At 44.3% G+C, this 22,047-nt stretch overlaps 2 protein-coding genes across 2 annotated transcripts in view; both read right to left on the minus strand.

The window, feature by feature from the left end:
* Window positions 1-1,092: 1,092 nt before the first annotated feature.
* Window positions 1,093-4,002, minus strand: LOC121839195 (tripartite motif-containing protein 42-like). Its single transcript, XM_042296612.1, has 5 exons — window positions 3,861-4,002; window positions 2,927-3,636; window positions 1,808-2,547; window positions 1,481-1,705; window positions 1,093-1,358 (listed from the first exon to the last, which is right to left on the minus strand). Exons 1-5 carry the CDS (start codon window positions 3,956-3,958, stop codon window positions 1,302-1,304), a joined length of 1,830 nt encoding a protein of 609 aa, XP_042152546.1. The 5' UTR covers window positions 3,959-4,002; the 3' UTR covers window positions 1,093-1,301.
* Window positions 4,003-4,729: 727 nt separating this feature from the next.
* The window catches only part of LOC112267452 (calsyntenin-2-like), a 458,120-nt gene continuing 440,802 nt past the window's right edge, over window positions 4,730-22,047 (minus strand). Inside the window, exons 13-17 of the mRNA XM_042297584.1 lie at window positions 16,184-16,354; window positions 15,204-15,349; window positions 14,843-14,966; window positions 9,580-9,764; window positions 4,730-6,860 (exon numbers count right to left, since the gene is read on the minus strand). Of these exons, the coding sequence (XP_042153518.1) occupies window positions 6,669-6,860; window positions 9,580-9,764; window positions 14,843-14,966; window positions 15,204-15,349; window positions 16,184-16,354 (818 nt within the window). The 3' untranslated portion in view covers window positions 4,730-6,668. The remainder of the gene's footprint in view (window positions 6,861-9,579; window positions 9,765-14,842; window positions 14,967-15,203; window positions 15,350-16,183; window positions 16,355-22,047) is intronic.

The raw sequence follows: 22,047 nt of genomic DNA on the forward strand, positions 1-22,047 counted from the left end.
GCACTGTAACATTGTACTTGTCCAGGAGGAGCAGGCCTACTGCACTGTAACTTTGTACTTGTCCAGGAGGAGCAGGCCTACTGCACTGTAACATTTCAAATCAAGTCACTTTCTCATATTCCTACATATTCCTACTCTGATGAATCCTCAAATAACACTGTGCCATAAATCCTATATTTCTTCACAGACAATGGTGATGGTAACGATGATGATAAGGATGATAATTGATAAGATGATGCAGTATGTAGATTTTGAAGAAAATAGAAAAGATGACTATGATCAATGTGTAAATCTCAGCAAAGAACACAGAAAAGCTGATGAGAAAGACAGAACTATAAGGCTGTGTTTACACAGGCAGCCCAGATCTGATCTTTTGCCCAATTATTGGCAAAACAGCTGATCTGATTGGGAAAAATAACAATTATTGGGAAAATATCAGAATTGGGCTGCTTGTGTAAATGTGTGTGAATGAAAGAGAGAGTGAGGGAGACAGAGAGAAAGAAAGAGAGAGAAATAGAGCGATGCCAATATCACACTAGATGAAGTGTGATATTGCAGGTTAACAGCCTCTCATAGTGGAGCAGATGACTCATATTACAGTACAAACACCATGTTCACCTTACAGACTATCACCCAGACCAACCCTCATATAACCAACCACTCACCGGGTGGACCAGTAATTAGCCAAACAACACACACACACACCACGGTGTAACACCTACTGTACGTGACACTCTAGCCACTCATTAGCATTTAGCTTACATCATTTTTCCGGACAGTGCACTTTCTGAAGTGAGTTAATTAGAATGAGTGTATTACCATGTCCTTGAGAGTGGTGTGGGCTGTAGTAGCAGAGGGCTGCTGCTGGGGGTAATAGGATGTCATTATTTAATGTTGTATAACGAGAGGGTCACCTAGGACTCGTTAGCCTGATACTAATGAGTGTTTTGTTTCATAGGTGATTAAAGAAGGATTTCCTCTGTTTGCACTGGGGCACCGAGACGTGACTAAAGACTATAATTTCTATTGTCAAGTGGTCAATACAATGTAATTCTAAGTAACCATTATTTATTAGTTAAGAACAAATTCCACAAAGCATTGTGTTTGGTGAAAAAATTCAATAGCTCACTTTTTCAAAGTAGCTTGCTATATTTTTATTATGCAATGTATGTTTCTGCCTGATAATGCAGTGTATGTTTCTGCCTGATAATGCAGTGTATGTTTCTGCCTGATAATGCAGTGTTTGTGACAGATTGTAAGTGACATATGATGTGTGGGTTCTTCATTTCCTGTTGTAAGAGTTAGATTTCCTGTGTCACGGCTGCCTTGGCCTCGTCTCCCTGGCGCTCGGTGTTCACCTGGGAACAATGACAACATGAACACAACTCAAGTTAGTTGTCAGTAATATAATGTATCTTAAAATAGGATTGGTCTCACAGTCAGTCAGTGAATGTCATTGGTCATATAGTACTGTACTCACCCTGTAGGAGGAGCTCCACTCCCCGGCCCCGTGGCTGTTGACAGAGCGTGCCCGGAACAGGTAGTGTGTGTCTAGGCGGAGCCCGGCTGTCTGCAGGTTGCAGGTCTTCAGCCCCACCAGGACCACTCCCTTCCCCTCCTCCATGGCCATCCCCACGGTAACAGCATCCTGGAAGTGGATGTCAAAGGTCTCCACCTCCTCGCCCATGGGCAGCATCCAGAAGATCTACACAGACAAATAGAGTTATCATTATTGGATAACTTCACATAGATATAAAACAATACATTTGAAGTTTATAATAAGTCCCTAGTTGCTGTGTAACTGTACCTCCACAGTGTCTCCGCTGACAATGTGCTGGTAGATGATGGGGGGCCTGGGCAGCAGGTGGCGCTCCTTATCGCTGCAGTCCCCAGCCGACATGCCCAGCTGTTCCTCCATCACCAGCTTTCTGGGGCTCTTGGGGTTCCGGGGGCTCAGGGGGGAGTCCGCCAGGGCCAGGGTGCGGTGGGGGGTCCCTGGGCAGGATGGCACCTGCAACACCTCGCAGCACCCCTCCAAAACGTCTGACTCCACGCTGGTCGCTGATGCAACCACTGCATCCACTTCAGGGCTCTTCCAGTAGAGGTGGGTCCCCAGAAGGCCCTGCAGGTCTCTAAGGAGGGCGTCAAAGTCCATCTTCACCCCCTTGAAGGGCTCCCCCTCCTGGAGAGTCAGGGCAGGGCGGTGGATGTCCCCATTGACCTTCTGCAGCCACTGGGTCAGAGCCATGGCCCCAGTCAGGAAGGCCACGGTGTCGGGCTCCAGGAGGGCCTGCTCAGAGATCACCTCCAGCCCAGTCAGGGAGCCCAGGAGTGGAGCAGAGGTCTGGAGGAAGTCCCTGGCACCGCTGCAGGTACTGGAGGTCAGGATGTCCAGGTGGGAGAGCAGTGCCGCCTCCTGGTCTAGCAGGACATTACGGAGAGACAGGAAGCCCTCGCGCACGCGGCGTCTCAGCTCGGCACCGTCGGAGCCCGTTTGGGCCCTCAACTGGTCCATGGACACCATGTCGGCTTCACACTGGGACTTCACTACAGCCACGTGACAAGGGCAGCAATACAAACTTAACTTCCTGTATTAATTAACTTTCAATTCATTTACTTTGAGTTTACTCAATTGCCACAACGGAGTAAGATGTTTGACATAACGGCTACCATTACTGTGGTTCACAGAGATGTGGTTTGGAGAATGTATTTTTTACTTGCAGTAATTAAGATGTGAAAGCTGAACTCTGGTAGATTTTGGCTGCACTTATGAAAGCTAATTAACTGAACCAAAGCTGTTTGTGCAGCAACATTAAGCCTTCAAATTAACAACATAAATCCATAAAATGAATACAAAGAAAAACTGCCCTTAGTGGAACTTATATAAAGAGTCTCAGAAACAATAGAGCAGTAGATGTGACCTTACCCTTCTCAGCCTGCTCCAGTGAATTGCGGATGCCCACCTCCCTGCGGGCGCGGGCCTCGTGGACGGGTGACACGTCATGTCCCTGGTGCCCCTGTTCCATGCACCCCTGGCACCCCAGAGCTCCATCGTCAAGGCAACAGTGGGACAGGGAGCTGTCGTGGTGGGTGGGGCATGGATCGCGGCACCCACCCTCCACGGGCTCCGTCAGCACGTGGGCCTGGAATGCCCGGTTGCCATGGAGTTTTCTCAGGCACTTGGCACAGTTGTTGAGGCCACAGGTGCGGCAGTAGTTCTGGGCCTCGCGCTGCTTAGAGCAGATCTCGCAGGCGGTCACCCTCAGGGATGTGTCCTTGGCCCGGGTGTTTTTGGGTTGCTTCACCCGTCTCAGGCCCTCCAGCCTCTCTAGGAGCTGCTCAGATACGTTGGCCAGAAGAAGATTCTCTGGGAAGGGCCAGGGCCCGCCAGGCTGGAGGGAGTAGTGAACCAGGCAACTGGGGCACTGGGAGTAGGGCTGGGCCTGTTGGGCATCAGAGGCCTTGGTGCTGGAGGGCTTCTTGCGGATGCCTTCCAGGCAGGGCTGGCAGAGGCAGTGGCCACAGGGCAGAGACACAGGCTGGAGGAGGAGAGTGTCACAGGCTGGGCAGCAAAGGTGGAGAGCCAGGGAGCGGGTCATGGGGTCTAGCTCAGCTTTGGTCTGGGCATCCTGAGCGCTAGAAGGGGTAACAGGCAGGCTTAGGGTTCAGAGGGGAGAGCTGGAGAAAAATACTAATGTAGCCTACATACATCATCACTGTTACAGTACAATATCCTCCCTCCACAACTACGCCAGCCATTTTCAGATAACTACAACAGTTATTCCTGTCTATACAAAACATAAAAATCATATTTGGCACTACTTCAGTACTTGTTAGGCTTTTTAAAATCAGTTTCTTACCCTATCTCCTTTCCTGTGTGTTTGGCTTTGGGGTTGGAGCGCTTCTTTGAAGATCTCAAGCGCGGCCAACAGCCGGATTCAGAATCAGTACCAGGCATTATTGTATTAGATAAGTGAATCCTAGTTGTATTTTATGTGCTGAGATATCCTAAAGAAAACAAAGTCATTATTAGATGTCACTCATTAGGCTAGCCTACTTTATATTTGACTTATTAGCTTACATTTCCTTGCACATTCTAATAGAGATCTTTATATTTAATTACCCAATGTTGACACTTTAACACAATTAGCCTAATCTGGTTAATTCCTTTGCATTTTTCATTGGATTGCAGGTGGAGGGCTACTGAGGCACTTACGTTCTTCAGCACGTCGGTGTGTGATCGAAATGTGAATCTTGCGGGAATATCTCAACTGTTTTACTATGACGTAAACTTGCGGCCATCTATGACGTAATTATAACAGCGTCCGCGGCGGCCGTATCATGTCGTAACGCGAAGAAATTCCAAGCCCTATAATAGGCTCCGCTATGGCTTATTTCCTCAGTGAGAAACAAGTTGATAAAACACCACCAAACATACCACTAGAGATGTCCACTAGATGGAGACATTGGATTAAATTTGAACTTTCAAATCAGAAGTTGCAGGTGATCCGTCTTCTCGCAATGAAGATGCTGTGTTGAGTATTGCCCTCAGTTTAAACGGTTAGATGGGCCTAATACCTTTCATAGCCTAAAATGTCCATAGTCTTAACTATATGACTGACTAGTGACCCGGCTGCTGAGTATTTCCCACTCCATTTGAATTCCCCCTAGTTTTCTGTATAGAACAAATTGATCTGTGACTGCAGAATGAACGAGAGAAACAGCTAGATTCTAAAACAACTCTTTATTGGTCCATTTACAGAAAGTGCTGTAGTGACCATCCAAAGGAAACTAAGAAAACAGTCCAAAGAAAACGTCAAGAAAAACTAAAAAAGCTTTTACCCATTTTACAAGGTTCATATTTATTTTCACCTTCCACCTCTAAAACAAACTCTGGGAGAACATTGGGGAGGGTTGATGCAAAGTCTAGCAAAAGTTCCAAGGGGGTAGGGGTACAGGTGTGAGAGGGGTTCAGGAGCTGAAAGTAACATGGTGGAGGTTGAGGACAAGGTTTCACGTCACAAGCACAGGTGTAACCCTACACAACTGTTGAACACTTTACATGAACTTATACCTAGCTATACACGGGCTCTTCAAGACAGGGTTCTCCCAGATAGAACCGAAGGACTATCCCTGGAAAGGATTACATCAAGCAGGGTCACACAGTCAAATACCCAAATGTAGAAAATAGAAACTTTCAATTTCTCCTCATGCCAGGTAAAGTAACATTTTATATTAGGCAGACTGTGTAAGATAGGGGTAAGGGGGGTTGCTGGTATTGACTACAGAACGATAGAAGACCTTATACATTTCCATTAACCAGTTTAAGTTGGGCTTAAGTTGGGCTTAAGTTGGTTTAACTTGCCTGTCTTAGCAGACAGAAAGCATAGCCATTTGGAATGAACTGAACATAGAGATAGAAACACAGAGAGCGGGGCAGGGTTTGGTGTAATATGTACAGATTTAATTGACATGGGCGGGGTTATGTGCATACATACAGAAGAAAAGAGGGAGGGGCTTGCTAGGTTCAGGGCGGGGTCACCTACTCTAGTTAGTATCTACAGGTAAGAGGAACACATACACATTTACAAGGTTCCTCCTCTCTTGTAGTGTGTCCAAGAAACAGAACAGAAAAAGACAAATTTCACCTGGGTGCTTATTCAGTTGTGTGCAATGCATATACACAATATTGAAGATAGAATTTAAATGCACAGAGCTGACATGGTTATTGTTTTACATGACAGAGAAACGTGTCAGTTCTATGCAACACAGTTCTGAACATTCAGTAATGTGGCACCTGAATGACTATGCCTCAGGTAAGTACAACATCTCCAACAGCACATCAATCGAAAAACAAATAAAGACTGTTTAGTGCCAATGGGGGACGGCATAACTCTTTAAAATCACCTGGACACCTCATCCAGGATTAAATAAGCAGTATTAAATCAAATATATTCCATTGCAACAAACCTCCAAAATATTTTTCAGGTATTAAAATAATGCAAATCAATGCAATAATATTTCTTTCTTGTTATGCCTTCAATTTTTATTTGATGCAATGGACAGAAGGTATGATATACTGTACACAGATAACATGGTAAGGATTGAAGGAGTTTCCCTATATTGGACTGGACCATCTTAACTATCTCACTGTACCAAGCTAACTCTAGCACAGTGGACTGTACCACTATGTGCCTATGGGAAAGAAACCATTACAAAGGATCATGGCGACCTATAGGACCACAGTTTTTCAGATGAGATTTTAGACCCTGAAAAAATAGGTGGAAATCAGATGTTTGACAAGCAATTTCAGCTGTATAGAGTATTTTAACATTTAGTTTAGTTGTTTTTTCACAGTCTCAGTATAAAACAGTAGATAAGCTGTCAGCTTGTGGACTAGGGTTTGAGGTCTGTGGTACTGACGTGTGTGTGTTTGACACGTGTGTATTACTTTAGTGCTCATTCTATTCTCATCATCATTTCCATTTTCACCAGTAGGGGGAGATGTTGACTCAATTGAGAAAAATCTCAGGTCGTCTCTCATGATTAAACAATTGATTTTATGGTAGTGTGTATGTTGATGCCTCAGCGTGTGTGTGTGTGTGTATATTAGTGTTTGTGTGTGTGTGTGTGTGTGTGTGTGCGTCAGTGTGTATGTGTGATTGTATTCAGCAGGTTAATGTAGAGTTGTCCCAGTCCAGCTGGCCCCTCTTGCTGCCCTGTTTTACACTGAGAGCTGCTGGGACCTCCTCCTCCTCCTCGCTGTCGTTTGACTCGGCGCTGGTGATGTCATCGTCTTCCTCATCCTCCTCTTCCTCTTCGCTGGCTTCTTCCTCAGCTCCCTGGGGCTCCTGGAAGTTCTGCATGGGGCACAGAGAGGCAACAGGTGTGTGACAGGTTCCGGAGCTGATTACTGTGGCCCTTGTGTATCCTACTCTGTTTCACAATGTCCCATTTCTGCCTTTCTCTCCTCTTCCCTGCCATTCGTCCCTCTGCCCTCAAACTTCAGTTACTCACTCTATTTCCGATGCTGTGATGAAGCTGACTCAGTAGCTCTCGTCACTCATTTTTGAATTCCCCTTCCCCATAAATTGTTTAGCGTTGTTACGTTCGTCGTTAGATGAATGAAACCAAAGCGCAGCGCGGAAAGTGTTCATGATTTTGAATACTGAACTCCAACAAAACAACAAAATACAAAACCGAACATAAAGTTCTGCAGGGCTAGACAGCAACTGTGCAAAAACAATATCCCACAATCTAAGGTGGGAAAATGGGCTGCCTAAGTATGATCCCCAATCAGAGACAACGATAGACAGCTGACTTTGATTGGGAACCATACCCGCCAACAAAGAAATAGAAAAACTAGAATGCCCACCCAAATCACACCCCGACCTAACCAAATAGAGAAATAAAAAGGCTCTAAGGTCAGGGTGTGACAAGCGTGTTCATTTCCCCCCCATATAACTAGTCAATCATATATCCTAATGGTATACTCTTGTTATCTTCTTTTTTTGCCACTGTTGCGTAAGGCTAATTATGTGTCAAGGAAATGTTTGGTCACGTTGCATTGTGACACATTTCAGTTTAATCTTTAAATGCAGTAATTGACCCTTTTTCAAACCTCCAAGTGGATGCCATGTTCAGGTGGACATGAACACTTGCTACGTAAATGTAAATGTGGGTGTAATGAAGATGCCTGTTATTATGATTGAATTATGATTGATGTTCTAGCTCTGGTATGTGAGCTATGTGGGAGGCTGTCCATAGCCTGGTATACCCCAACCTGCTACAGTTGGTTTGGTATGTGAGCTATGTGGGAGGCTGTCCATAGCCTGGTATACCCCAACCTGCTACAGTTGGTTTGGTATGTGAGCTATGTGGGAGGCTGTCATTAGCCTGGTATACTCCAACCTGCTACAGTTGGTTTGGTATGTGAGCTATGTGGGAGGCTGTCCATAGCCTGGTATACCCCAACCTGCTACAGTTGGTTTGGTATGTGAGCTATGTGGGAGGCTGTCATTAGCCTGGTATACTCCAACCTGCTACAGTTGGTTTGGTATGTGAGCTATGTGGGAGGCTGTCCATAGCCTGGTATACCCCAACCTGCTACAGTTGGTTTGGTATGTGAGCTGTGTGGGAGGCTGTCCATGCCTGGTATACCCCAACTTGCTACAGTTGGTTTGGTATGTGAGCTATGTGGGAGGCTGTCATTAGCCTGGTATACTCCAACCTGCTACAGTTGGTTTGGTATGTGAGCTATGTGGGAGGCTGTCCATAGCCTGGTATACCCCAACCTGCTACAGTTGGTTTGGTATGTGAGCTGTGTGGGAGGCTGTCCATAGCCTGGTATACCCCAAACTGCTACAGTTGGTTTGGTATGTGAGCTGGGTGGGAGGCTGTCCATAGCCTGGTGTTGGTTTGGTATGTGAGCTGTGTGGGAGGCTGTTCATAGCCTGGTATACCCCAACCTGCTACAGTTGGTTTGGTATGTGAGCTGTGTGGGAGGCTGTCCATAGCCTGGTATACCCCAACCTGCTACAGTTGGTTTGGTATGTGAGCTGTGTGGGAGGCTGTTCATAGCCTGGTATACCCCAACCTGCTACAGTTGGTTTGGTATGTGAGCTGTGTGGGAGGCTGTTCATAGCCTGGTATACCCCAACCTGCTACAGTTGGTTTGGTATGTGAGCTGTGTGGGAGGCTGTCCATAGCCTGGTATACCCCAACCTGCTACAGTTGGTTTGGTATGTGAGCTATGTGGGAGGCTGTCCATAGCCTGGTATACCCCAACCTGCTACAGTTGGTTTGGTATGTGAGCTATGTGGAGGCTGTTCATAGCCTGGTATACTGCAACCTGCTACAGTTGGTTCGGTATGTGAGCTGTGTGGAAGGCTGTTCATAGCCTGGTATACCCCAACCTGCTACAGTTGGTTTGGTATGTGAGCTATGTGGAGGCTGTTCATAGCCTGGTATACTCCAACCTGCTACAGTTGGTTCGGTATGTGAGCTGTGTGGAAGGCTGTTCATAGCCTGGTATACCACAACTAAAGTTGGTTTGGTATGTGAGCTATGTGGAAGGCTGTTCATAGCCTGGTATACCACAACTAAAGTTGGTTTGGTATGTGAGCTATGTGGAAGGCTGTTCATAGCCTGGTATACCACAACTAAAGTTGGTTTGGTATGTGAGCTATGTGGGAGGCTGTTCATAGCCTGGTATACTTCAACCTGCTACAGTTGGTTCGGTATGTGAGCTGTGTGGAAGGCTGTTCATAGCCTGGTATACCACAACTAAAGTTGGTTTGGTAGGGTAGGCCTGATTGAGACTTAGGTTTTTGATTTCTATTCAAACCTGTACTGCGAGAGTCTGTTAATTTAGTAAAAACCTTTGTTGATGATGTAACTATTCATAGGATTTTGTCATTCACCTGGAACCCCCTGTCACTGTTAATAAACTGAACAGTATTTTGCCCCTGATCCTGACTGCACTTAAGGCTGTTCCAACATCTGGTCCGTACAACACTCACCTTCCTTCCTTTATTCCCCCCCCCACGGTTTTGTTTTCAGCCCCCCTCTTCCCCTTACCTCCATAGGATTGACTGTGATATTGAGCGCTGAGTCATCCCAGTCCAGCTCTCTCTCTTTGGTTGTGTCTGAGCTCCTGCCCTCCTGTTGGTGTGTCAGGTGAATACGGTAGATGCCTAGCACAACCACCACCACCAGGGCGGCGATACAAATCACTATCACCACTGTGGCAGCACTGGGGACTCCTGGGGGGGTAAGGAAAGGATGTTAATATTCTGTATGTTAAGTAACATGATGCACCCACAAGCATATAAAATACTTGGTTATACACACAACCAAAACATCTCAGTATGCACACACACATAACGAGAGCATTACCACACACACACACACACACACACACACACACACACACACACACACACACACACACACACACACACACACACACACACACACACACACACACACACACACACACACACACACACACACACACACACACACACACACACACACACACACACACACACACACACACACACACACACACACACACACACACACACACACACACACACAGAAAGTTCCTAGATCTGTAATGTTGAACTGTTGTGCTGATCTGTACTATACTCTCAAAATAACATCAACACCCTGCCTTCTCTCTCTCTCCTTCAGATAAGATATTATATCATGTGTGTATTCATCCAGCTACAGAGGACTCTTTTAATTGGTCATTTGATTCAGTCTGCTTCCTTATTACATAGAGAGGGGGAGGGTGTGGGAGAGGACAAAGAAGAGAGGAGAGAGATCATTTTTTAAACACCAATCCACAGCCTTTGATCTCTCTCATGTTAAAGGCACCCCAGTGTATATACATGAATGCACACAGAATGTTACCGGAAAGTCTGTACGGTCTCCCAACAGAACAATCTACACAGAATGTTACCAGAGAGTCTGTACGGTCTCCCAACAGAACAATCTACACAGAATGTTACCGGAAAGTCTGTACGGTCTCCCAACAGAACAATCTACACAGAATGTTACCAGAGAGTCTGTACGGTCTCCCAACAGAACAATCTACACAGAATGTTACCGGAGAGTCTGTACGGTCTCCCAACAGAACAATCTACACAGAATGTTACCAGAGAGTCTGTACGGTCTCCCAACAGAACAATCTACACAGAATGTTACCAGAGATTCTGTACGGTCTCCCAACAGAACAATCTACACAGAATGTTACCAGAGTGTCTGTACGGTCTCCCAACAGAACAATCTACACAGAATGTTACCAGAGTGTCTGTACGGTCTCCCAACAGAACAATCTACACAGAATGTTACCGGAGAGTCTGTACGGTCTCCCAACAGAACAATCTACACAGAATGTTACCGAGAGTCTGTATGGTCTCCCAACAGAACAATCTACACAGAATGTTACCGGAGAGTCTGTACGGTCTCCCAACAGAACAATCTACACAGAATGTTACCGGAGAGTCTGTACGGTCTCCCAACAGAACAATCTACACAGAATGTTACCAGAGAGTCTGTACGGTCTCCCAACAGAACAATCTACACAGAATGTTACCAGAGAGTCTGTACGGTCTCCCAACAGAACAATCTACATTATTCACTTCATTAAAGACACCCCTCCATGCACACTTCTCATGTGTCCTCTCTTCCCTCCCTTTCTCTCTCTTCATTTCAGTGTCATCTCCTCCCTCTCACTCTCAATGTTTCTTTTGTCCCTCTCTCTCTCGCTTTCAGCTCCCTCTCTCTCTCTCTCGCTTTCACCTCCCTCTCTCTCTCTCTCGCTTTCATCTCCCTCTCTCTCTTCCACCTCCCTCTCTCTCTTGCTTTCACCTCCCTCTCTCTCTCGTTTTCACCTCCCTCTCTCTCTCGTTTTCACCTCCCTCTCTCGTTTTCACCTCTCTCTCTCTCTCTCTCTCACCTCCCTCTCTCTCTCGCTTTCACCTCCCTCTCTCTCTCGCTTTCACCTCCCTCTCTCTCTCTCGCTTTCAGCTCCCTCTCTCTCTCTCTCGCTTTCACCTCCCTCTCTCTCTCGCTTTCACCTCCCTCTCTCTCTCTCGCTTTCACCTCCCTCTCTCTCTCTCGCTTTCATCTCCCTCTCTCTTCCACCTCCCTCTCTCTCTTGCTTTCACCTCCCTCTCTCTCTCGTTTTCACCTCCCTCTCTCTCTCGTTTTCACCTCCATCTCTCTCTCGTTTTCACCTCTCTCTCTCTCTCTCTCACCTCCCTCTCTCTCTCGCTTTCACCTCCCTCTCTCTCTCGCTTTCACCTCCCTCTCTCTCTCGCTTTCAGCTCCCTCTCTCTCGCTTTCAGCTCACTCCCTCTCTATCTCTCTCTCTCTCTCGCTTTCAGCTCCCCCCCTCTCTCTCTCTCTCTCTCTCGCTTGGGAAACATATGTTAACATTGTCAAAGCAAGTGAAGTAGACAATGTACAAAAAAACAAAACAAAAATGAACAGTAAACATTACACTCACAGAAGTGCCTGTCTTCCCTTGAGAGCCAGGTCTGCCTTCGGAGGCCTTTCTCAATAACAAGGTTATGCTCACTGAGTCTGTCCATAGTCAAAGATATCCTTAAGTTTGGGTCAGTCACAGTGGTCAGGTATTCTGCCACTGTGTACTCTCTGTTTAGGGTCAGTCACCGTGGTCAGGTATTCTGCCACTGTGTACTCTCTGTTTAGGGTCAGTCACAGTGGTCAGGTATTCGGCCACTGTGTACTCTCTGTTTAGGGTCAGTCACAGTGGTCAGGTATTCGGCGTACTCTCTGTGTACTCTCTGTTTAGGGCCAAATAGCATTCTCATTTGCTCTGTTTTTTTGACAATTTTTGTAAATAATATTTTTTTTTCTCATGATTTGGTTGGTTGGGTGTAATTGTGTTGTCCTGGGGCTCTGTGGGGTCTTTTTGTGTTTGTGAATAGAGCCCCAGGACCAGCTTGCTGAGGGGACTCTTCTCCGGGTTCATATCTCTGCAGGTGATGGCTTTGTTATGGAAGGTTTGGGAATCGCTTCCTTTTAGGTGGTTGTAGAATTTGATGGCTCTTTTCTGGATTTTGATAAATAGCGGGTATCGGCCTAATTCTGCTCTGCATGCATTATTTGGTGTTTTACGTTGTACACAGAGAATATTTTGGCAGAATTCTGCATGCAGTCTCAATTTGGTGTTGGTCCATTTAGTGAATTCTTGGTTGGTGAGCGGACCCCAGACCTCACAACTGTAAAGGGCAATGAGTTCTATAACTGATTCAGGTATTTTTAGCCAGATCCTAATTGGTAAGTCAAATTTTATGTTCCTTTTGATGGCATAGAAAGCCCTTCTTGCCTTGTCTCTCAGATCGTTCACAGCTTTGTGGAAGTTACCTGTAGCGCTGATGTTTAGACCCAGGTAGGTATAGTTTTTGTGTGCTCTAGGGCAACAGTGTCAAGATGATATTTGTATTTCTGGTCCTTGCGATTGAACCTTTTTTGGAACACCATTATTTTGGTCTTACTGAGATGTACTGTCAGGAACAAGGACTGGCATAATCTGTGCAGAAGATCTAGGTGCTGCTGTAGGCCCTCCTTGGTTGGTGACAGAAGCACCAGATCATCAGCAAACAGTAGACATTTGACTTCAGATTCTAGTAGGGTGAGGCCGGGTGCTGCAGACTGTTCTAGTGCCCTTGCCAATTCATTGATATATACAGTGAGGGAAAAAAGTATTTGATCCCCTGCTGATTTTGTAAGTTTGCCCACTGACAAATAAATGATCAGTCTATAATTTTAATGGTAGGTTTATTTGAACAGTGAGAGAGAGAATAACAACATAAAAATCCAGAAAAACGCATGTCAAAAAATGTTATAAATTGATTTGCATTTTAATGAGTGAAATAAGTATTTGACCCCCTCTCAGTCAGAAAGATTTCCTTCTCCCAGGTGTCTTTTATACAGGTAACAAGCTGAGGTTAGGAGCACACTCTTAAATGGATTGCTCCTAATCTCAGCTTGTTACCTGTATAAAGGACACCTGTCCACAGAAGCAATCAATCAATCAGATTCCAAACTCTCCACCATGGCCAAGACCAAAGAGCTCTCCAAGGATGTCAGGGACAAGATTGTAGACCTACACAAGGCTGGAATGGGCTACAAGACCATCGCCAAGCAGCTTGGTGAGAAGGTGGCAATAGTTGGTGTATTTATTCGCAAATGGAAGAAACACAAAAGAACTGTCAATCTCCCTCGGCCTGGGGCTCCATGCAAGATCTCACCTCGTGGAGTTGCAATGATCATGAGAACCATGAGAATCATGAGGAATCAGCCCAGAACTACATGGGAGGATCTTGTCAATGATCTCAAGGCAGTTGGGACCATAGTCACCAAGAAAACAATTAGTAACACACTATGCCGTGAAGGACTGAAATCCTGCAGTGCCCGCAAGGTCCCCCTGCTCAAGAAAGCACATACAGGTGTATACATGCCCGTCTGAATCAGAGGACAACTGGATGAAAGTGTTGTGGTCAGATGAGACCAAAATGGAGCTCTTTGGCATCAACTCAACTCGCTGTGTTTGGAGGAGGAGGAATGCTCCTTAATGAATGCTCCTTAAACCTTAATGACTTGGAGAAGATCTGCAAAGAGGAGTGGGACAAAATCCCTCCTGAAATGTGTGCAAACCTGGTGGCCAACTACAAGAAACGTCTGACCTCTGTGATTGCCAACAAGGGTTTTGCAGAGGGGTCAAATACTTATTTCCCTCATTAAAATGCAAATCAATTTATAACATTTTTGACATGCGTTTTCTGGATTTTTGTTGTTGTTATTCTGTATCTCACTTCAAATAAACCTACCATTAAAATTATAGACGGATCATTTCTTTGTCAGTGGGCAAATGTACAAAATCAGCAGGGGATCAAATACTTTTTCCCCTCACTGTATGTTGAAGAGGGTGGGGCTTAAGCTGCATCCCTGTCTCACCACACGGCCCTCTGGGAAGAGATGTGTTTTTTTGCCTGTTTAAACTGCACACTTGTTGTTTGTTTACATAGATTTTAAACGTTGTATGTTTTTCTCTCGCTCTTTCTCTCTCTGTGTGTTCAATAATAGTAGCTATTTACACATGCACGCAGAGTCCTCCCCATTCTCCAATAGCACTGTAGTCCAGTTTCTTCTCTCTCTCACACACACACGCACACCCACACACACACATACAAACAGACACAGAGGTGTGTTAAAAGGTGTGTTGGGCTGGAACAGAATTATCCTATGGTAAGTCCTACCTGAGCTGTGTGTGGGGTATAGACTGATGATTCTATAGTCTTACCTGGACCGTGTGTGGGGTATAGACTGTGGACCATGGCCAGATGAGGAACGACTTGCATGTACTGGGACGGGGCTACCATGTGATTGACATGCTCCCCTGCCTCTGATTTGTGGAGTACACTAATCTGGGCGGGGCAAGAATAGAGAGCAAGGTTACAGGTATAATAAATGTCTCAGTAAATATAGGAGTATATTCCAAATAAGGACTATTACACACAGAACCGTCAGAGATTTTCTGGGAAGAGCAAGTTGAAAAGGCAAAGGGTCTCAGGGCAGGAAATGTTTAATCAATTATAATTTCTGGAAGCACAGGAACATTGGAATTCCTGTATTTTTATCGTTACGCTCTCTAGTCCACTGACCTCCAGGGTGAACTCATTGCTGGTGTAGCGTCCGTTTAGCTCAGAGCAGGTGAGACGGAACTTCCTGTCTGGGGTCTGAGCGGGGTGCCAGTTGTGGTAATGCACCTGCCTGATCACCTGCTCATAATTGGACATGGAGTCCACACCTGAGAGAGATGGTGGACACATTCCTATGGTCACTACCAGTATCATAGATCAGGGGTTATGGATTTAGAGGAAGATAGGGGTTATGGATATAGAGTAAGATAGGGTTTATGAATATAGAGGAAGATAGGGGTTATAGATATATAGGAAGATAGGGGTTGTGGTTATAGAGGAAGATAGGGGTTATGGATTTAGAGGAAGATAGGGATTATGGTTATAGAGGAAGATGGGGGTTATGGTTATAGAGGAAGATATGGGTTATGGTTATAGAGGAAGATAGGGGTTATGGTTATAGAGGAAGATATGGGTTATAGTTATAGAGGAAGATAGGGGTTATGGTTATAGAGGAAGATAGGGGTTATGGTTATAGAGGAAGATAGGGGTTATGGTTATACAGGAAGATAGGGGTTATGGATATAGAGGAAGATAGGGGTTATGGTTATAGAGGAAGATGGGGGTTATGGTTATAGAGGAAGATGGGGGTTATAGATATATAGGAAGATAGGGGTTATGGTTATAGATGAAGATAAGGGTTATGGTTATAGAGGAAGATAGGGGTTATGGTTATAGAGGAAGATAGGGGTTATGGATATAGAGGAAGATAAGGGTTATGGTTATAGAGGAAGATATGGGATATGGATATAAAGGAAGATAGGGGTAATGGTTATAGAGGAAGATAGGGGTTATGGTTATAGAGGAAGATAGGGGTTATGGTTAGGTGTTTGCATGGTAACATAGATGGAGGCATGCCAGAGGTGGAGTTGGAGTTGGGGTAGGAGTCAGAGGTTAGATAGGGATTAGAGGTCAGGAAATGTGACGTTTACATGGTAACTTACCGTATATAGACATGCCGGAGGTGGAGTTGGTGGCGTCCAGGTGTTTCCCCAGCAGGGTGCTACGCTGCAGCTGGAGACTCTCCTGCTCTGGCCTCAGCTCCTCCCCCAGCACCAGGATGTCACAGTAGTCCAGGTTATGAATGATCTCCTCCTGGACCCCCGGCCTGCCCGCTGAAACACACACATGTGAGAATGCATGTACACACACACACACACACACACACACACACACACACACACACACACACACACACACACACACACACACACACACACACACACACACACCAGTGGAGGCTCCTCAGAGGAGGAAGGGGAGAAATCCTTTCGTGAATTTCATATAAAAATGAAAATGGTAAAACATTTTTAAAAAGTTGTCCTTTTTAGATAAAACAATACTAAATAAATTCATGTCACCAAATCATTTATTAAAACACACCATTTTGCAATGAAGGTCTACAGTAGCCTCAACAGTTCTCTGTAGAGTAGCACCATGGTGTAGCCGGAGGACAGCTAGCTTCTGTCCTCCTCTGGGTATATTCGACTTCAATACAAAACCTAGGAGGCTCATGGTTCACACCCCTTGCATAGACTTACACAGTAATTATAACAACTTCTGGAGGATGTCCACCAACCTATCAGAGCTCTTGCAGCATGAACTGACATGTTGTTCACCCAATCAAATGATCAAATAATGAATCTAGTACTGAAAGCACAAGATACAGCTAGCTAACACAGCAGTGCATAAACTGCAGTGAGTAGTTAAATTAAAGAGAGAAAAAGAACAGTTATGAACAGTTGAACATAACTGTTGAACATAACTGAACATAACTGTTGAACAGTTACGCACAAATTTGAATTTCTTCAAAATGAAGGAGAGGCAAGAGAGAGATAGAGATTGTCATTTGTTTTCAGTTTCAGTGTCACTTACTTAGCTAGAAAGTGCAGCAAGTGTCACAACCCTGACCTTAGAGATCATTTTAATTCTCTATTTGGTTAGGTCAGGGTGTGACTAGGGTGGGCAATCTATGTTTTCTATTTCTTTGTTGGCCGGGTATGGTTCCCAATCAGAGGCAGCTGTCTATTGTTGTCTCTGATTGGGGATCAACCTTAGGCAGCCTTTTTTCCACCTGTAGTTGATGGGATCTTGTTTTTGTACTGTTGCTTTCCAGCCCTACAGAACTGTGCATTTCGTTTTGTATTTTTTTATATTTTTTTCGCTGTCATCGTATAAAAGAAAGATGTACGCCTACCACGCTGCACCTTGGTCTACTCCTTCCAATGACGAGCATAACAGCAAGCTAGTTAAGCCTACTCAAACACCCTGCTTGAACAGAGGGCTGCTACGTTAGCTAGCTGGCTATGACTATTCAACAAAACACTGGAACTCTTCCAAGTCAAGGTAAGCTTTTAGTATTACTAATTTATTGTCACTGGGGCCCGCCGGTGTAACTGTTAAACTGCTACCTGACTATACACTAACGTTACTGCATGATTTTAGTGGGTTTACTAACGTGTTACTATTAGTTATTTTAGCTATGTTGACTATGACGTTACTTTAGCTAATATGCGACTCGTTTCAGGAAACTTGGCGTATGTCGCGGGTCACTAGGAGAGCCGTTTGAACTTTTTATTTTTTTAAAAATCAAAATGCGTTTTTTTTGGCAGAAATTCCTTCTCGAACATGTGAATTTCATGTGCCTTAATAACAATCTTGTATGCCATCTGCAAATATGAATACAATTGTTAAATTACGAGCCTAGTTGGTTTAGCCACAGAAAAAGTCTGCAACCTTCCCGCTAGTCATGATTGGCTGAGATAATGAGTGGGCTGGACATGCAGAGAGATGAGTTTGGATTGGTCTGCCATATAGCACGCGTCTGTCTATTTGAGCTGGTCAGTATGTCTAGGTTATCCTGTCTAACGCATACTTTTTAAAAATGCATTGTGTAGTAAAATAGCATAAGCCTAATGTCAAGTTAAAGTGCACTGTTAGCTAGCTAACGTTAGCTGGCTGGCTCGCTAGCTAACATTACGTGTATGTCGAGTTTTGAAATGAGTGGAATTTGAGTATGATACAGTAGCTAAGAAGATGGAGAAAAAGCCTGTGTCATCTTCAAATTAAGGGCTACCATGGCATCCGACAGGAGACGCGTCCATCCATGATGTATATGGGTAAGATAGTATAGCTAGCTACATTTTCAGATATTACGTGTCTCCAATTTTGACAGGAAGTGGTTTCATTTCAAGTTAAAGTTACTGTTAGCTAGCAAACGTTAGCTGGCTGGCTCGTTAGCTAATATTATGTGTATGATCTTGTTATTCTTATCTCAGAGCCATTTGCTTGTTATAGCCTATTGTTAACTAGCTTACATTGAACCTGGTTGGTTAGCTACCTGCACATTCATGCAGGGTAGTAACATCATGAGTTGGGATTATGGTTCATTGTTTAGCTAGCTAGCGAGCAAGATACATGTCTTAACAAAATACTCATCTGAGTGTGCCAGGGTGTAGAATAACTGTTTAATTTACGAACCTTCAACACCCGTTGAATATGGCCGATGTCAGTAAACGTTGGCAAAAAAGGGTACAGTAATTCAATTCTTGACAGCAGCACAGTTTCAGTCACCAATGCTCTGGATAACATGAAAACTGCCTTACCAGCTCTGCTAGGGTGAGTAAAATGGTCAGAGTGGGGTGTTCTCTCATTTGTGTCTGGAAGTTGCTAGCAAGCTAGCCAATGTAAGCCATTTAGCTTGGGTTCTTGGCTGCCGTTGTGAGGTCAGAATGTTCGGATCAACCCTACTCATTGGCCAGAGCAACCAGTGTGCTCTCTGAACGCAATGAGAGCGAAACGCTCTAAATGTACTGACAGCACAGTTGCAGTCATCGACGCTCTGGGTTTAGACAAAGAAGGGCTCTCCAGTAGTAGTACCAAAACATTCAAAGGCCAATTTCTCAAAAGTGAGTTTTAGTTTAGCAACATTCAAAGCAAAATTACTTTCTCATTGTTCCTCAACTGTAGTGTATGCAAGGGAACACCCCCCTGAAATGTACAAAAATGAATGAGAAGTCATTGGCACTGTACCAACCATATACACAGTGTCCAATACCACTCAATTCGGCGTTGTTTCATTCAAAGTTGATTGCAAATGCCATATGGCAAATGCCAAGTGTAACACTGCAAAAATCCAACAGATGGCGAGTGCGCTCCACTGTGATTTTTCATATTGCAAATGTAACACAAGTCAAGACCCAAAGGTAAAATTTTGAAAAACTTACCCCTTAATAAGTGTTAGGGGGCAGTATTTTCATTTTTGGGAAAAAAACATTCCCGTTTTAAACGGGATATTTTGTCAGGAAAAGATGTTAGAATGTGCATATAATTGACAGCTTTGGATAGAAAACATTCTAACATTTCCAAAACTGTAAAGATATTGTCTGTGAGTATAACAGAACTGATGTTGCAGGCGAAAGCCTGAGAAAAATCCAATCCGGAAGTGCCCCAGGTTTTGAAAGCGCTGCGTTCCAATGACTCCCTATTCAGCTGTGAATGTACCATCAACGAGCTTACACTTTCTACATATTCCCCAAGGTGTCTACAGCATTGTGACGTAGTTTTACGCATTTCTGTTGAAGAATAGCCGTAGGCGGCCACATTGCGTAAGTGGTCACATGGTGGCTCAGAGAGAGATTCTCGCATAAAATACAGAGGTAGCCATTACTCCAATCGGTCCTAGTGAAAAACAAACTGTCCCGATGGATATATTATCAAATAGATATTAGAAAAACACCTTGAGGATGGATTCTAAACAATGTTTGCCATGTTTCTGTCGATATTATGGAGCTAATTTGGAATATTTTTCGGAGTTGTGGTGACCGATATTTCCGGGCGATTTCTCAGCCAAACGTGAAGAACAAATGGAGCTATTTCACCTACAAAAATAATCTTTTGGGAAAAAAATGAACTTTGGCTGTCTACCTGGGAGTCTCTTGAGTGAAAACATCCAAAGTTCATCAAAGGTAAAACATTTAATTTTATTGCTTTTCTGATTTCCGTGACAAGGTTGCCTGCGGCTAGCAAGGCATAATGCTATGCTAGGCTATGATAAACTTACACAAATGCTTGTCTAGCGTTGGCTGTAAAGCATATTTTGAAAATCTGAGATGACAGGGTGATTAACAAAAGGCTAAGCTGTGTTCCAATATATTTCACTTGTGATTTTGATGAATAGGAAGATTTTCTAGGAAGATTAATGTCCGTTGCGTTATGCTAATTAGTGTCAGATGATGACAACGGTCCCGTTCACGGGATGGGGTGTCACTACAGGTTAAAAAAGTGCTTTCTCGACCGTTTTTCGAAATTCTTTCAATTTTTGTGTTAATTAAACGTGTATAAGAACTGTATGCAAATGCACATGCGTTTGCAATATGTTTCAATAGACATTTACCATCACAAATTTTTCATGCTCAAAAATACTGCAGAAATGCTAAATTGACTGGCCTGATGAACTCGGGATGGCCGGGCAGTGATAGTGGTTCCTCTCCATCGCTCGTTGTGTTGATTTCATCATGTCCATTTGGTGATGTTTTTCACTGCTGAATCATATTGTAAATGCACGTGCATTTGCAATATGTTTCAATGGGCATTTACCATCACAAATTTGTCATGCTCAATAATACTGCAGAAATGCTAAATTGACTGGCCAGATGAACTCGGGATGGCCGGGCAGTGATAGTGGTTCCTCTCCATTGCTCGTTGTGTTGATTTCATCATGTCCATTTGGTGATGATTTTCACTGTTGAATCATATTGCAAATGCACGTGCATTTGCAATATGTTTCAATGGGCATTTACCATCACAAATTTGTTATGCTCAAAAATCCTGCAGAAATGACTGGCCCGATGAACTCGGGATGGCCGGGCAGTGTTTCTGGTTCCTCTCGCTCGTTGGTGTTGATTTCAGAATGCCATTTTGGTGACGTCCCTCTCAGTTTAAACATATTGCAAATGGAAAAAAGTCAGCCAGCAAGTCACTGTCCATCAGTCAATTAGATGTCATTCTGACACCAAACTGATACCATCTGACACCACACCCACTTTTTCCAACTCGTTTAGAAGCCAACTATCACATATTTCAGAGCAGACCCATAATCCACAGCGCCTTCAGTTGAAAAAATAATAAAAATATAAAACACATAGTTACGTTCTAGCTGCGGGTCCAGTTCTGACATTATGTATAGGCCTATGCGAGGCGACCCCGAATCCCGAGTTTCGGCTCGATAGCTCATTCGGTACCTGAGCAAGACCTTAATTGGTGCTGAAAATCCACTTTTTCCATGCCTTGCTACGGGGTCCTTGAATGAGCTATCGGACAGAAACGTTGGGGTCCGTCTCTATGGGCCGAGCCAGTTTTAATGCACCTAGTCTTGTGACTCTGGGACTTTTCTAAATGTCGTCATTTTCGTAATGGTCAAAATTAATTGAAGTCATTGCAAATGTACGAGGCTGTTTCTCGGTCCAAGAACCTTCTAGAGCCACATAACTCACCACACACTATCGACCTGAGCTCTAGAACAGGTTTCTAAAGTTTCAGAAATCTAGGTCTGACGGTTCTTTTTTAGTTAGAACAAAGGTAACTATTGCAGGCTCTGTCTGTCTCTACGCACCACACTGTGTCCCTCCGTCCAAGCTGTGTGTGTGTGAGAGTTTTTCTTGGAAATGTTATGGGAGAAATGAGTGATTTACAGTTCATGAGGGTTGCCTAATCGCACATATAAAGTTTTGGAAAGATCTGACTTTTTTAACCAATCGAAACAGCCCCTATGACACCAATTATGGCACTTCCGGTTGGTACAGGAAGC

The sequence above is a fragment of the Oncorhynchus tshawytscha genome, linkage group LG14 (genome assembly GCF_018296145.1).
Source record: "Oncorhynchus tshawytscha isolate Ot180627B linkage group LG14, Otsh_v2.0, whole genome shotgun sequence".
NCBI classification, from domain to species: Eukaryota; Metazoa; Chordata; class Actinopteri; order Salmoniformes; family Salmonidae; genus Oncorhynchus; species Oncorhynchus tshawytscha.